The sequence below is a fragment of the Lynx rufus genome, unplaced genomic scaffold (assembly GCF_022079265.1).
Source record: "Lynx rufus isolate CCGP_SWC_20201006 ecotype Redwood Valley unplaced genomic scaffold, mLynRuf1.p SCAF_5, whole genome shotgun sequence".
NCBI lineage: Eukaryota > Metazoa > Chordata > Mammalia > Carnivora > Felidae > Lynx > Lynx rufus.
The window spans coordinates 5,419,316-5,432,393 of NW_025814867.1; the positions used below are offsets into that span (position 1 = coordinate 5,419,316).

Here is a 13,078-nt window from a genome sequence, read left to right on the forward strand (position 1 = left end):
AAATTATTTTATTAACAGTTTAGCATTTTGTCCCATCTAAAGACACTAATTAATTTCCCCCATGTGCATTATTGTAAAATATTTAATCTGCTATAAAGAATAATCTCCATTAAGTACAACATTAAATTTTCTGGTTTTGATCTGGAGTATAATCAGTTCAGAATGATCATACCAATTATTTATTGCTGATTCAGTGTTCTCATTGTCCATAACAAATGTGGAAATCAGGATATTACAAATAGAGTTTTTAGTTTGTTAATGTTTTCTTGGACATGGGGGTCTTTTGACATGAGGGGTAGCTCTGTTTTAATCCATTGTATTATTAATATTTCATAAATTCATATTCAAAAGTTCATCTTATTCCTACAGTCTGTGGGTACCTTGCTTGTGTATCTATGAATTGTCTATGGATTTTTATTTCTAGATGTATGTAATTCTACCACTAAGTGGCGGTAGAGAACTGTGGTTGCATAGTCCCAGTGTAAAGGATGTTAAAGATAAAGTTCAATGGTTTGTGCCCTTTTTCTACTGGCTTTTCATTAGTATGTCATGCAGTTGTTTGAACCAACTTTTTCTTTTCTTTTTAAATTGAAGGGTATATTAAGTCAGAGTCAGGATAAAGCACTTCGGAGAATTGGAGAGTTAAGAGAGGTAAGTTGTGATTAGTACTTTTGAGAATAGTAATTAAATCTCTTACATTTATCAAAACTCTTGTACTTGTTGGGAGAGTTTCATCTACACTTGGGTAGTTAGAGTAAAAACTAAACAGCCCAGCTTATAAGATCAGCGATCAGTTTTTGCAGTTTTTATTTGTGTCGTTTTCCTAAGGTATGTACTGTAGGTGGAATTAATGACATAAGAGTATCTTATTTAGGGGCACCTAGGTGGCTCAGTTGGTTAAGCATCCGACTCTTGGTTTGGGCTTAGGTCGTGATCTCACAGTTCATGGGTTGGAGCCCTGCTCTAACGAGTCCGGCCCTGTGCTGACGTGAGGAGCCTGCCTGGGATTTCCCCCCTCCCTCTCTCTCTGTGTCTCCCCTGTGCACACAGACACACACACCCTCTCTCTCAAAATGAATAAATAAACCTAAGAGAAAAAGAATATCATGGTTAGCAGTAGAATATCATTTGCCAGCTTGAACAGTCAGTGGCAACTTCCAAGGCTAACCTGTCTCCTCTATTAGGTATTTCAGGCTTGTTTTTTGTTTTTCCTAACCAATAATCTTGGTAAAATTAGATAAAAATTATGTTCATTATAATTTTGGGGGATAACTTTTACAATGAGGGATTAGAATCCAGGCAAATATTTATCATTTAGAATCATACTTTGCTCATTTCTGCTCCTGTCCTGTCTTGAGAAGAACAGATATTATTGACTTGTATTGGTTAGAGGATAGGATTCTATATCGCTCCTGTATCGCTTATGGTAAAATTTTAAAAATATTTTGATTGTGAAAATATTTTAATTGTAAAGTATAACAAATATGGAAAATCATGCACAAAAATATATGGCTTATATGTGTATGGTGAACACATCATAACTACCACCACGGTCAAGAAATAGAATGTTCCTTGTCATCCCAAGAGCCCCTGTGTGTTTCCCAACCAAGTCATAGTCCCATCCCTTTCTCCAAAAATAACTACTGACTTGTGTTGTACTTCCTTGTGTCTCTCTGAGCTTTTTTTTTTTTTTTAAGTTTCTTTATTTTGAGAGAGAGAGAGAGAGAGAGAGAGAATTCCAAGCAGGCTCCACACTGGCAGCATGGAGTCTGAGACAGGGTTCGAACCCATGAACCGTGAGATCATGACCTGAGCCCAGATGAAGAGTCCCAACGCTTAACTGATTGAGCCACCCAGGTACCCCTAAGGTTTTATCACCTAAGTGTGCACCTCTAGACTAATAGTCTTGCCTGTGTAAAAATTGTTTTGGTATATCTTGAAAAGTCTCCTTGAATCTACACATCCCCCTGGATCCCTTTCTTTTCCTTACAGTTCATGTGTGGAAGAACCTGATGATAAAAGACCCAAAATCACTTATTGGCCTTATTCCAGCATTATAAACACAACACGTCTTAGAATAACAATTCTAATACTACCACCACCAATTATGATTCATGAAATTAGTTAAATAAATTTTTATATACTATTCCAGTTTTCCCACCATTTAAAGATCTTTTTCCATATGTATACTGTTAGGTCATAAGCCATTACATATGTATTCTTTTCCTTTTAACCCTTGTGAAAATGAAAACCCTGTTAGGAAATACTTGTCAGAGACACAGATTAACAAGTTTTAGTTATTTTTAGTATCTGCCTACCTGTGTTAGTTTTTCGTTGCTGCTGCAACAAATACCACAACCTTAGTGGCTTAAGACAACACAAATCTCAGAAATTTGACACAAGTCTTACCCAGCTGAAATCAAGGTGTCGGTTGGACTGTTCCTTAATGAAGGTTCTAGGGGACAATCTGTTTCTTTGCCATTTCCAGCTGTTGAGGCTGCCACGTCCTCTGGTCCTTGGACGTGGCAAAGCCTTTTTCCTTCATCTTCAAAGCTATCAATGTTGCATCTCTGCCCATTCGACCATAATCACTTCTCCCCTTCTCTTTGAACTCAATTGGGAAAGGTTCTGATTTTAAGAACCCATGTGATTAGATTGGGCCCACCCAGATAATCCAGGATAATCTCCTATTTCGGGGCTCTTGACTTATTCACATCTGCACCTTCTCCTGATATATTCCAGGTTCAGGAATTAGGACTTGGGATCTGTGGGGCCATATTCTGCCTACCACACTGTCTTTAGTCAAGACTGTAATCAATGAAATGGCCAGGGGACAGCTGGGCCGAGGGAAGAGAGGAGGAACAAGAGGTCTAAAGGCCATAGAATGAATTGTTGTTTGGTACAGTTCTACACTATTTTTTTGAGTAGCTAAGATCTCTTTCTGGAACTCTGGTTCCAGTTACATGAAGAGAGATTTATTCCGTAATTTATATGTAGATACTAAATGGATAAGTGAGGGTCTGGATATTTTAAATTTTGTTCACAAAGAACAAAAAATTTCCTTCAGCTAAATAGTATAATCCATAAAATCATGATTAGTATTTAATTAAACATTCAAAGTGCTGTAAGTCATAAAGTATTTCGTTTCTTTGGAATTAAAGTCTGAAGAGAAGTTACACGCAGGTTCATTAGTACTTTATTGATTCAGACCAGGCAAAAGAGTATAATTTTCTTTATTTTGTTATATGAAGATATTCAGGGTATCGGGAAGGATGTCGGGTTTGAGGCTAGCATCGAGAACTACCATAACTTCCAGTGCTTTGACGAAACCTCAGATGCAAGGCCTTCTGGCTAAGCGTCTGCGGTTTCTTATTGTTGGCATATTCACTGTATCCCTGGGGGGTTGCAGCTTTCTGTAAGTTTGCTGTGGCTGAACCAAGAAAGAAGGCCTATGCAGATTTCTGTGGAAATTAAGATTCCATGAAAGATTTTGAAGAGATGAGGAAGGCTGGTATCTTTCAGGGGCTAAAAGGATTTTGGAATGTAAAGAATTTCTTTGGGTTGAGTCCCATGGAATTTTGTCACTGATCTGTGTTCCTCAATTATGGAACATGAATACTCGGTTATGGCATAGTTTCTCTTGATAAACAAGCAGCTAACAAATAACTGTAATAAAAAAAGATATTCAGAGAACATTGCTTGCTTAGTATTTTATTTCTTCCTCATGCATATACACGTGAGTAGAATCCATGAAGATCTCTCCTAATATTTTTTGGATGGATGACAAAACAAAACAGCAGTCCTGTATATACATATACATATATGTATGTATATTTTATTCTTATGCTGATTTCTAGCATATTAGGCATTTGTTAATGAATCAGATAAGTAAAAAGGTAAGCAAAACCATTTCCAACAGATAGCATGTAATTTTCTTTGCCTGATCTTGAATCTTATAACATCCACAGATATTAAATAGGAATATCACATTATGAGAAAGTTAATAGAACTATGAATATCATGAGCTCATCCAAGTAGATAGGGTTCTGATTCCCTTTTAAGGCCAGGTAAATGGGGAGTAAATGAAGACACTATCCTAGAGATTTCCTCCTTTCTCTGTCCTTCTGTCCGTGCATGGCATGTACTTTTTCTAGGCTCACCTGGATGCAGTTTACTGTAAGCAATTGCTGTTCTCAAAGCTAACTTTAGGGAGGAGGGTTCATTTTTTGCAGCTTGAAATCACATCTGAACATAATGGGTAGCATAGGGCAAAGATAAAAAATAGTGAAATAGTTAATGTATTTGATACATTCTACTCATCAGGATTTCTCTCTAAGGGTATAATCAGAAAGACCTTTCAAATCATATGCATAAAAATGTTAATTTCAAGATTTGCCAAAATTTGTTAACAGTCTGAATGGCCAAAAATAGGAACATTATTGAATTAGTTTGTTATATTTAGTAGTATTATAGAGCCATTTATTATTATTTGGCTAAAAAGTTCAAATAGTATTAGATATACCCTGAAGGTTTAATCAAAAATAAATTAAAAAAATTTTTTTTAATGTTTACTTACTTTTGAGAGAGTGAGAGAGACAGAGCATGAGTGGGGGAGGGGCAGAGAGAGAGAGGGAGACACAGAATCCGAAGCAGGCTCCAGGCTCTGAGCTGTCAGCACAGAGCCTGACGCGGGGCTCAAACTCACAAACCGTGAGATCATGACCTGAGCTGAAGTCGGATGCTTAACTGACTGAGCCACTCAGGCACCCCAAAAGAAATTTTTTTTAATGTTTTATTTAATTTTTGAGAGAGCGAGAGAGACAGAGCATGAATGGGGGAGGGGCAGAGAGAGAGATGGAGACTCTGAGCTGGCAGGACACAGCCTGATGTGGGGCTCGAATTTACCAGCCATGAGATCGTGACCTGAGCCGAAGTCAGACACTTAACCAACTGAGCCACCCAGGTGCTCCAGAAGAAATTTTTAAAGTAAGAAATGACCCCAGATACTAGGGTCCAGTTCTAGAGGTAGTGAGATCCCTATCAAGGAAATATTGGACAATTGGCTAGCCAGCCTGTGGGCTGTCGTCAGGATATAAGTGGACAGTTCTTAAGTTCCTTTTTAACTGTAGTCTGTATTGTTTATGGAGTACTTAGTAGGATAGGGTAAAGTGACAAGTGGAGGGAGTGGAGTGTATGGTTAAAAGATGCTGCTGTTGTATCCAAGGATTTCTTGTCTACACGGAGAGGTTAAAACATTAAAAACCTGAAAATCATCATATATATTGAGGAATTTGGGGACACCTAGGTGGCTAGGTTGGTTAAACGTCTGACTCTTGATTTCAGCTCAGGTCATGATCTCATGGTCATGGGATCGAGCCCTGTGTCAGATTCTGCACTGACCATGAAGCCTGCTTAAGATTCTTTCTCCCTCTCCCCCTTTTCCCCTCCCCCATGCACGTGTGTGTGTGCGTGTGTGTGTGTGTGTGCGTGCACGTGCTCTCTCTCAAAAAAAAATTGAGGAATTTTTGTTGGCTGTTAGAGATGGCATATAACAGAGTCTAGTATGGTAGGATGTAGAAAATTATTTGGAAGAAATGAATTTTAAGGAGAGTAAAGGATCATAAAGAATTGGCCTGTGCGGAGTCATGGACGGCAGTGCTTTCCAGACTGTTTGGCTTTCATGGACTGAAAAATTACCTTCTAGTTCCTTCCAGATGTAGGGGAAAGGAGAATTGTCAGGGAGCTGCAAACTTTTATTTTTTCAAGTAGGACATTGAGTAAGGAACCAGATTCTTTTATTGTCATTATTTTGTGAAAGATTTTTTTTTTTTTTTTAATTTTTAAGTAATTTCTATACCCATGTCACAACCCTGGGATCAACTGTTACCTGCTCTTCCAACTGAGCCAGCCAGGTGCCCTGAAAGGTTTTTTTTTTTTTTTTTAATAACAAAAAAGAGTAGGAAAGACATATTCTCAGAGTAAAGGACAGTTGTTTAAATGAAGGAAAAACTGTCTACACCAGCTTTGTGTTTGTTATTTCACCACGGATCCGTCAAGACTTCATTGTGGACCTGTCCTGACTCAAAGACTGGCATTTGGAGACTCGTTCTGTGGGAGGAGTCAAGCCAGGAGTTTTAGTGAGAGGAGCAGTGCCAGTGGGATCTTGGGGCGGTGTAGGTGTGGGGGAGAATAGAGAGCAGTTAGTGCTTCAGTGTTCTGAGAGCTAGGAAATTTGAAACATTGCAGAAAGAGGGCGTTGCTTGGTAGGTCCTTGAAAATAATGTTTGGGGAAAATTTTCTAGCAAATGTGTGTGCAAGGGATGGATTAAACCAGAGGAAGACTTGAGGTGAGAATTCTCTCTAGAAGGCTACTGAAGGAAATTAGTCATTGAAATGATAAAGATCTGGACTATAGTTATGGATGTGGAAAACGAGAGCACTCAAATATTGTAAAAGCAGTAAAAGAATCTGATCATACGCAGGGATTGACAAAGGTAGGTCAAATGTGACTGTGAATATTTTGAGCTGAGGGAACTAGAAAAGGAGGAATCCTAGAAAAATAGATGGGTTTTCATGGGATATTTCATATGTTCCAGACTGTAATCTCTAGCATTCTAACGGAATAAGTGTCAGAAGCACCGAAGGCACAGGACTGAAGGGGGATAGATGCCAATAGAATCTGTGAAGCGGGTGGGGCAAAATAAGAGACAGGAGTGTAGACAGGAGCCTACAGCCCCAGAGAGCACGTGCCTCATCTGAGAAGGGAATTATTGGTGACTGCTATAATAAAGAGGTAAAGATCATTGGATTTAGTTGGGAAGGCTCACTAATGACCCAAAGAAAGGAGCATTTTAAGTAATTTCAGGAACTTGAAATTTTTCAGTTTGGTGATCGGCGAGTTCAGCCTTTTCGTTTCACAGATGAGGAAGCTTCTGACTTTGGCTGTCTCTTGCTTCTGGGTATTGGGAGGAGGAAGGTTGTATTGGCTCTCTGTTTGGTAGAAAACAATGTAGTTTTAGGTCAAGTGCATCAAGAGAGCACAAGGAGTAAGATGTCTTAAAGTCGGATAAAGATTTTTTAGCTTAAATAATTATTTGTCCTCTCCACACTATTAACATCATAGAGCAGTCATTCCAGCTCTACAAATACACTTTCTTCTTGGACCTTCGTAGTTTTGAAGGAACAAAATTATCTGCTGGGAGAAATGCTAACGTTTTATGCGCTGATTCTTCTCCAATTATTGTTGCTGATACCTTACCTTCAGAGAAACGCAAATCTGGATTGATTATGCTTTTGAGCTTTGAAAACCTCAGGTTTGTGTTTTTTTGTTTTTTACCGAAAACGACTTTAAAGCTCTCTGTGTTCTAGGAGCTGCAGATGGATCAACAAGCGAAGAAACGTCTGCAAGAGGAGTTCGATGCATCTTTGGAGGAAAAGGATCAGCACATCAGTGTTCTCCAGACTCAGGTAAAAGATTACAAGAAAAAGTGTGTGGTGTTTGGATAGGGAAAAATGAAGGGAGTTTTGAGGCTCTAGATGTTACAAAATGGCCTTTTTTTTTTTTTTTTTTTTGAGAGCGAGAGCGAGAGAGAGAGAGAGAGAGAGAGAGTGTGTGTGTGTGTGGGGGGGCACATGCGTGAGCCAGAGAGGGGCATGGGGGAGAGAATCCCAAGCAGGCTCCATGCTCAGCACAGAGCCTGACATGGGGTCGATCCCAGGACCATGAGATCATGACCTGAGCTCAGCCACCAGGTGCCCCAATATGGCCTGTTTTTTTTTTTTGTTTTTTTTTTTTTAATTTTTGAGAGAGAGTGAGCCAGTGAGCATGAGCGAGGGAGGGCACGGAGAGAGGGAGACACAGAATCCAAAGTGGGCTCTGCACGGGCAGCACTGACCCCATGTGGGTCTCGAACTCATGACCTGAGCTGAAGTTGGATGCTTAACCGACTGAGCCACCCAGGCGCCCCTGGCCTATTTTTAGAACTCTTGCTTTTCCTCAGTTTTTTTTTTTTTTTCAGTATAATTTTTAAATTTATTGTGTCGTTTGGCTAACTATCATATCATTGAAAATAGCAAATAAAAAAATCAACGGCATTTAAGAGTAAACATTTTATTTTGATTCCCCCCCCCCCCCCCCAACATAGTGAAAAAGAATATCCTTTACTCTGTCGCTTGTCTCTTTTAAAGAAACCGCCGTAGGGGCGCCTGGGTGGCGCAGTCGGTTGAGCGTCCGACTTCGGCTCAGGTCACGATCTCGCGGTCCGTGAGTTCGAGCCCCGCGTCGGGCTCTGGGCTGACGGCTCAGAGCCTGGAGCCTGCTTCCGATTCTGTGTCTCCCTCTCTCTCTGCCCCTCCCCCGTTCATGCTCTGTCTCTCTCTGTCTCAAAAAAAATAAACTTAAAAAAAAAAAATAAAGAAACCACCGTAGTTTATCATCTTATTTTCTTTTTTTTTTTTTTTTTTGTTGGCTGTTTATTTATTTATTTATTTTTTTTATATGAAGTTTATTGACAAATTGGTTTCCATACAACACCCAGTGCTCATCCCAAAAGGTGCCCTCCTCAATACCCATCACCCACCCGCCCCTCCCTCCCACCCCCCATCAACCCTCAGTTTGTTCTCAGTTTTTAACAGTCTCTTATGCTTTGGCTCTCTCCCACTCTAACGTCCTTTTTTTTTTCCTTCCCCTCCCCCATGGGTTCCTGTTAAGTTTCTCAGGATCCACATAAGAGTGAAACCATATGGTATCTGTCTTTCTCTGTATGGCTTATTTCACTTAGCATCACACTCTCCAGTTCCATCCACGTTGCTACAAAAGGCCATATTTCATTTTTTCTCATTGCCACGTAGTATTCCATTGTGTATATAAACCACAATTTCTTTATCCATTCATCAGTTGATGGACATTTAGGCTCTTTCCATAATTTGGCTATTGTTGAGAGTGCTGCTATGAACATTGGGGTACAAGTGCCCCTATGCATCAGTACTCCTGTATCCCTTGGGTAGATTCCTAGCAGTGCTATTGCTGGGTCATAGGGTAGGTCTATTTTTAATTTTCTGAGGAACCTCCACACTGCTTTCCAGAGCGGCCGCACCAATTTGCATTCCCACCAACAGTGCAAGAGGGTTCCCGTTTCTCCACATCCTCTCCAGCATCTATAGTCTCCTGATTTGTTCATTTTGGCCACTCTGACTGGCGTGAGGTGATACCTGAGTGTGGTTTTGATTTGTATTTCCCTGATGAGGAGCGACGCTGAACATCTTTTCATGTGCCTGTTGGCCATCTGGATGTCTTCTTTAGAGAAGTGTCTATTCATGTTTTCTGCCCATTTCTTCACTGGGTTATTTGTTTTTCGGGTGTGGAGTTTGGTGAGCTCTTTATAGATTTTAGATACTAGCCCTTTGTCCGATATGTCATTTGCAAATATCTTTTCCCATTCCGTTGGTTGCCTTTTAGTTTTGTTGGTTGTTTCCTTTGCTGTGCAGAAGCTTTTTATCTTCATAAGGTCCCAGTAATTCACTTTTGCTTTTAATTCCCTTGCCTTTGGGGATGTGTCGAGTAAGAGATTGCTACGGCTGAGGTCAGAGAGGTCTTTTCCTGCTTTCTCCTCTAAGGTTCTGATGGTTTCCTGTCTCACATTTAGGTCCTTTATCCATTTTGAGTTTATTTTTGTAAATGGTGTGAGAAAGTGGTCTAGTTTCAACCTTCTGCATGTTGCTGTCCAGTTCTCCCAGCACCATTTGTTAAAGAGGCTGTCTTTTTTCCATTGGATGTTCTTTCCTGCTTTGTCAAAGATGAGTTGGCCATATGTTTGTGGGTCTAGTTCTGGGGTTTCTATTCTATTCCATTGGTCTGTGTGTCTGTTTTTGTGCCATATCATCTTATTTTCTAATGCACATTCTTTTTTAGGTTTCTCTGCTGAAACAGCGGTTACGAAATGGCCCCGTGAATGTTGATTTACCGAAACCGTGTCCTCAGATGGAGCCACAGGCTGAAGGTGCCACTAAAGAGAACACAGATAGTGATATAGAGCCAGTAGGTAAGCTTCATCTTGTCAAAAAGTTAGTTTAGAAGCTAGAGGAGGACGTTGAGAGTTTCCGGGGCATGATGTGGGCTGAGGTAGAAAAGTGTCCTCCTACGATTTCCAGAAAGATGCACGAGGGTTTGTTACTTTGGTTCTTTGTTCGTTGTGGTGATTCAGGAGAACGGAGCTAAGTCATTGTTTTAAGACTTGAAAGCCTGTGAGTAGCACCACGTCTTCGTTGTAATTAAAATTCACTCTAGCGCTCACTTCAGCAGCACATACACTAAAATTCATGGTGTTACGCTGTTTTATTGATAGTGGTAGCTAGATTTCGTAAAAACAGATCCATCCTGTTTAAGATAAGTGAATTTGTTCTTGGCACTGGCTATTTCATTTTTTAAGTAACACTGCTTAAATATCTCCGCATTCAAAGATATCTGTATTTGCTTTCTAATTAGAAAAGAAGGCCTAGGGGCACTGGGTGGCTCAGGCAGTTAAGCGTCCAACTTCAGCTCAGGTCATGATCTCACAGTCCTTGAGTTTGAGCCCCGTGTCAGGCTCTGTGCTGACAGCTCAGAGCCTGGGGCCTGCCCGTGTCTCCTCTTCTCTCTGCCCCTTCCCCGCTCATTCTGTGTCTTTCTCTCTCTTTCTCAAAAATAAATAAACATTAAAAAAAGAAAAGAAAGAATAGTAAATTTTGTCTCACAATCCAATTGTTGCCCTCCATACTCTTTGAGGCTTTAAGGTACACAGTCAGCAAAATCTCCACTTTTTATTTAGTAGGTCTTTCTCTCAAAGATGCTTATGACAGATCGTCAGTCCAGGCAGGGCCAGAGTTAGGTGCTGAACAGCCATCTGTGTGAGCAACCAGCCTATAAAGGGTCCTAAAATTCCCCTATGAGTATGAAAACTTCACTCATAAACGTATGGAGAATGTAGAAAGCTGTACTTACCAGAACTCCTCTCAGGAACAGATGAGAATACATTAGGAAAATTTCTTATTAATCCTCTTTGGATGGGAGCCAGGACACAGAGGGCACTTTTGAATAACAAAAGATGGTCATCCAACTGTCTTTCAAGGAGGGTGGACTCTGGTAAGTTAGTTAACTACTGGGTGTTTTGTGCCCTTTGGGGTGGGGTTGTACCATAGGTCAGGTGAATGCACTGCCCTGCTTCTTCAGATATAGGCCATACAAATAGTGACTGAGCAGAGGCTGGGAAGGGTAGGCCTCTCTTCTCCGTCCGGCTCAGAGGACAGCAGAGCGTAGGGTGAGAGTGCACCCCTGTGTACTAACAGAGGAACTGTTCCCAGAGAGCCCTTCTGTTCCTTACTGACTGCCCCTGCCCGTGCTGCTTTATTGATCGCCGTAGATGGAGCTTCTGCTAAAACACTGCAAGTACTTCAGCAGAGAGTTAAGCGGCAAGAGAATCTCCTGCAGCGTTGTAAGGCAACAATTCAGTCGCATAAGGAACAGTGCGCGCTGCTAACCAGTGAGAAGGAAGCTCTGCAAGAACAGCTAGATGAAAGGCTTCAAGAACTAGAAAAGATGAAGGTAAAAGCTCAAATGAGTTTGGCTTAATGTAACCCTGTAAAGCTAGATCCACCGGCCCCAGCGTGGCCTGCATCGCCCTCTCCTGCAAAGCCCTTCCCTTCTTCCGTGCACAGTGTGGAGAGGACTCCCGGTTGCCCTGGGATTTGTAGCATTGACCGTCCTTTTCAGACGTCCTGTGCGCCGTTGCTCTTCCTGGACTGAGAAGTATCCAAATTAGATAAAATGTGTAGAGTTCTCATGTGAGGAGAAGCTTTCTTAGAGATGGAAATGAATTTTTAAAATTTTTTTAGGAGCTTCATATGGCTGAGAAGACTAAACTTATCACTCAGTTGCGTGATGCAAAGAACTTAATTGAACAGCTTGAACAAGATAAGGTAAACCAATAAACCTTACGATACTAAAAGTTTTCAGGGGGCCCCAGAATTCACTTTGGAAGCAGGTAGAAGCATTCAGGCATATGCTTTCCAAAGTTATTACAGCTGCTTCCCTGAAACATCTTTTTGTTGTAATTTTGAAATTTAAATAACTGTTAGCACTAGTTGTATATCACGTGAAGCCGATTCTCTGTCATTTTTTGATTCCAGTAAGCGTTTTGATTTATAGATTAGCGTAACTATTGCAAAATAAATCTAGTTACAGTACCTAAGTACTTTTCAGAGAAACGTTGAATTTTTTTTATAGGTAAGACATTACTAAAAGTGAATGATGTTAAGTATTGTCTTCAAATATAACGGAAACAGATTAATCTCTCAGATAAGTTGTCTTAAGTAAAGAAGTGGTAGTGTGTGTATTAGTATAAACGGAAGTTTGTGCCAACAGATTTTAGGATGTACAGGTGAGATTGGCAGTTTACAGAGGGAGTAGCAGCTGTGGCCATGGCAGCAAAGACAACTGAAAATTCATGGGTGAATCCTTTCCCCCCAGGTCTTTCAGCCCCAAGTTCTTGGTTTCTTTTTCTAAAGCAGCTCCCAGTTGGTTCACGTTGTCCACCGTTTTCTTTAATATGCTACATTATAGCTGTAGTATTTGAGGTGACCGGGCAATTAAGAACATGTCAGAGCTGTTTACTTTTGAAACGTGTTAGCAATCTTTTCATTCTCCGATGTCATTTTGCTAGATCCAACTCTATCCACTTCATGAAGGCCCACCTTAAAAAAAGCGAACCCACCACCCAGCTTCAACAGTTGACATCTCGGGGCTCATCTTGTTTTGCCTGCACATGTCTAGCCCTTATTATCCTCAGCCCAGAATTTACTTTGTTGTAGAGCAAATCCAAGAAGTCTCATAATTTCTTCCCTAAGTATTTTCATGTATTTTTAAAACAAAAGACTCTTTTTATTTCTATAAAAATATAACTACATTTTCATGTTCACCATCTAAAAATGTAATAATTCCTTAATACCACCACCTATCTAGTTTCAGATTTTGCCTTTTGTCTCATACTTTTTCCCCCTTCTCTGTGAGTCAAGATCTAAGTAAGTTTCTTTCGTTGCAGTTGAC

At 40.4% G+C, this 13,078-nt stretch overlaps 1 protein-coding gene across 3 annotated transcripts in view; it reads left to right on the top strand.

Annotated features, from left to right (window-relative positions):
- GOLGA4 (golgin A4) overlaps positions 1–13,078 on the top strand; it is a 128,224-nt gene that overhangs the window by 45,367 nt on the left and 69,779 nt on the right. For 2 of the 3 annotated variants that reach the window (XM_047099019.1, XM_047099020.1), the window contains 5 exons: positions 595–651; positions 7,369–7,467; positions 9,911–10,040; positions 11,397–11,578; positions 11,869–11,952. In XM_047099019.1, coding sequence (XP_046954975.1) covers positions 595–651; positions 7,369–7,467; positions 9,911–10,040; positions 11,397–11,578; positions 11,869–11,952 — 552 coding nt within the window. The remainder of the gene's footprint in view (positions 1–594; positions 652–7,368; positions 7,468–9,910; positions 10,041–11,396; positions 11,579–11,868; positions 11,953–13,078) is intronic. The other variant, XM_047099021.1, reaches the window with a different exon arrangement.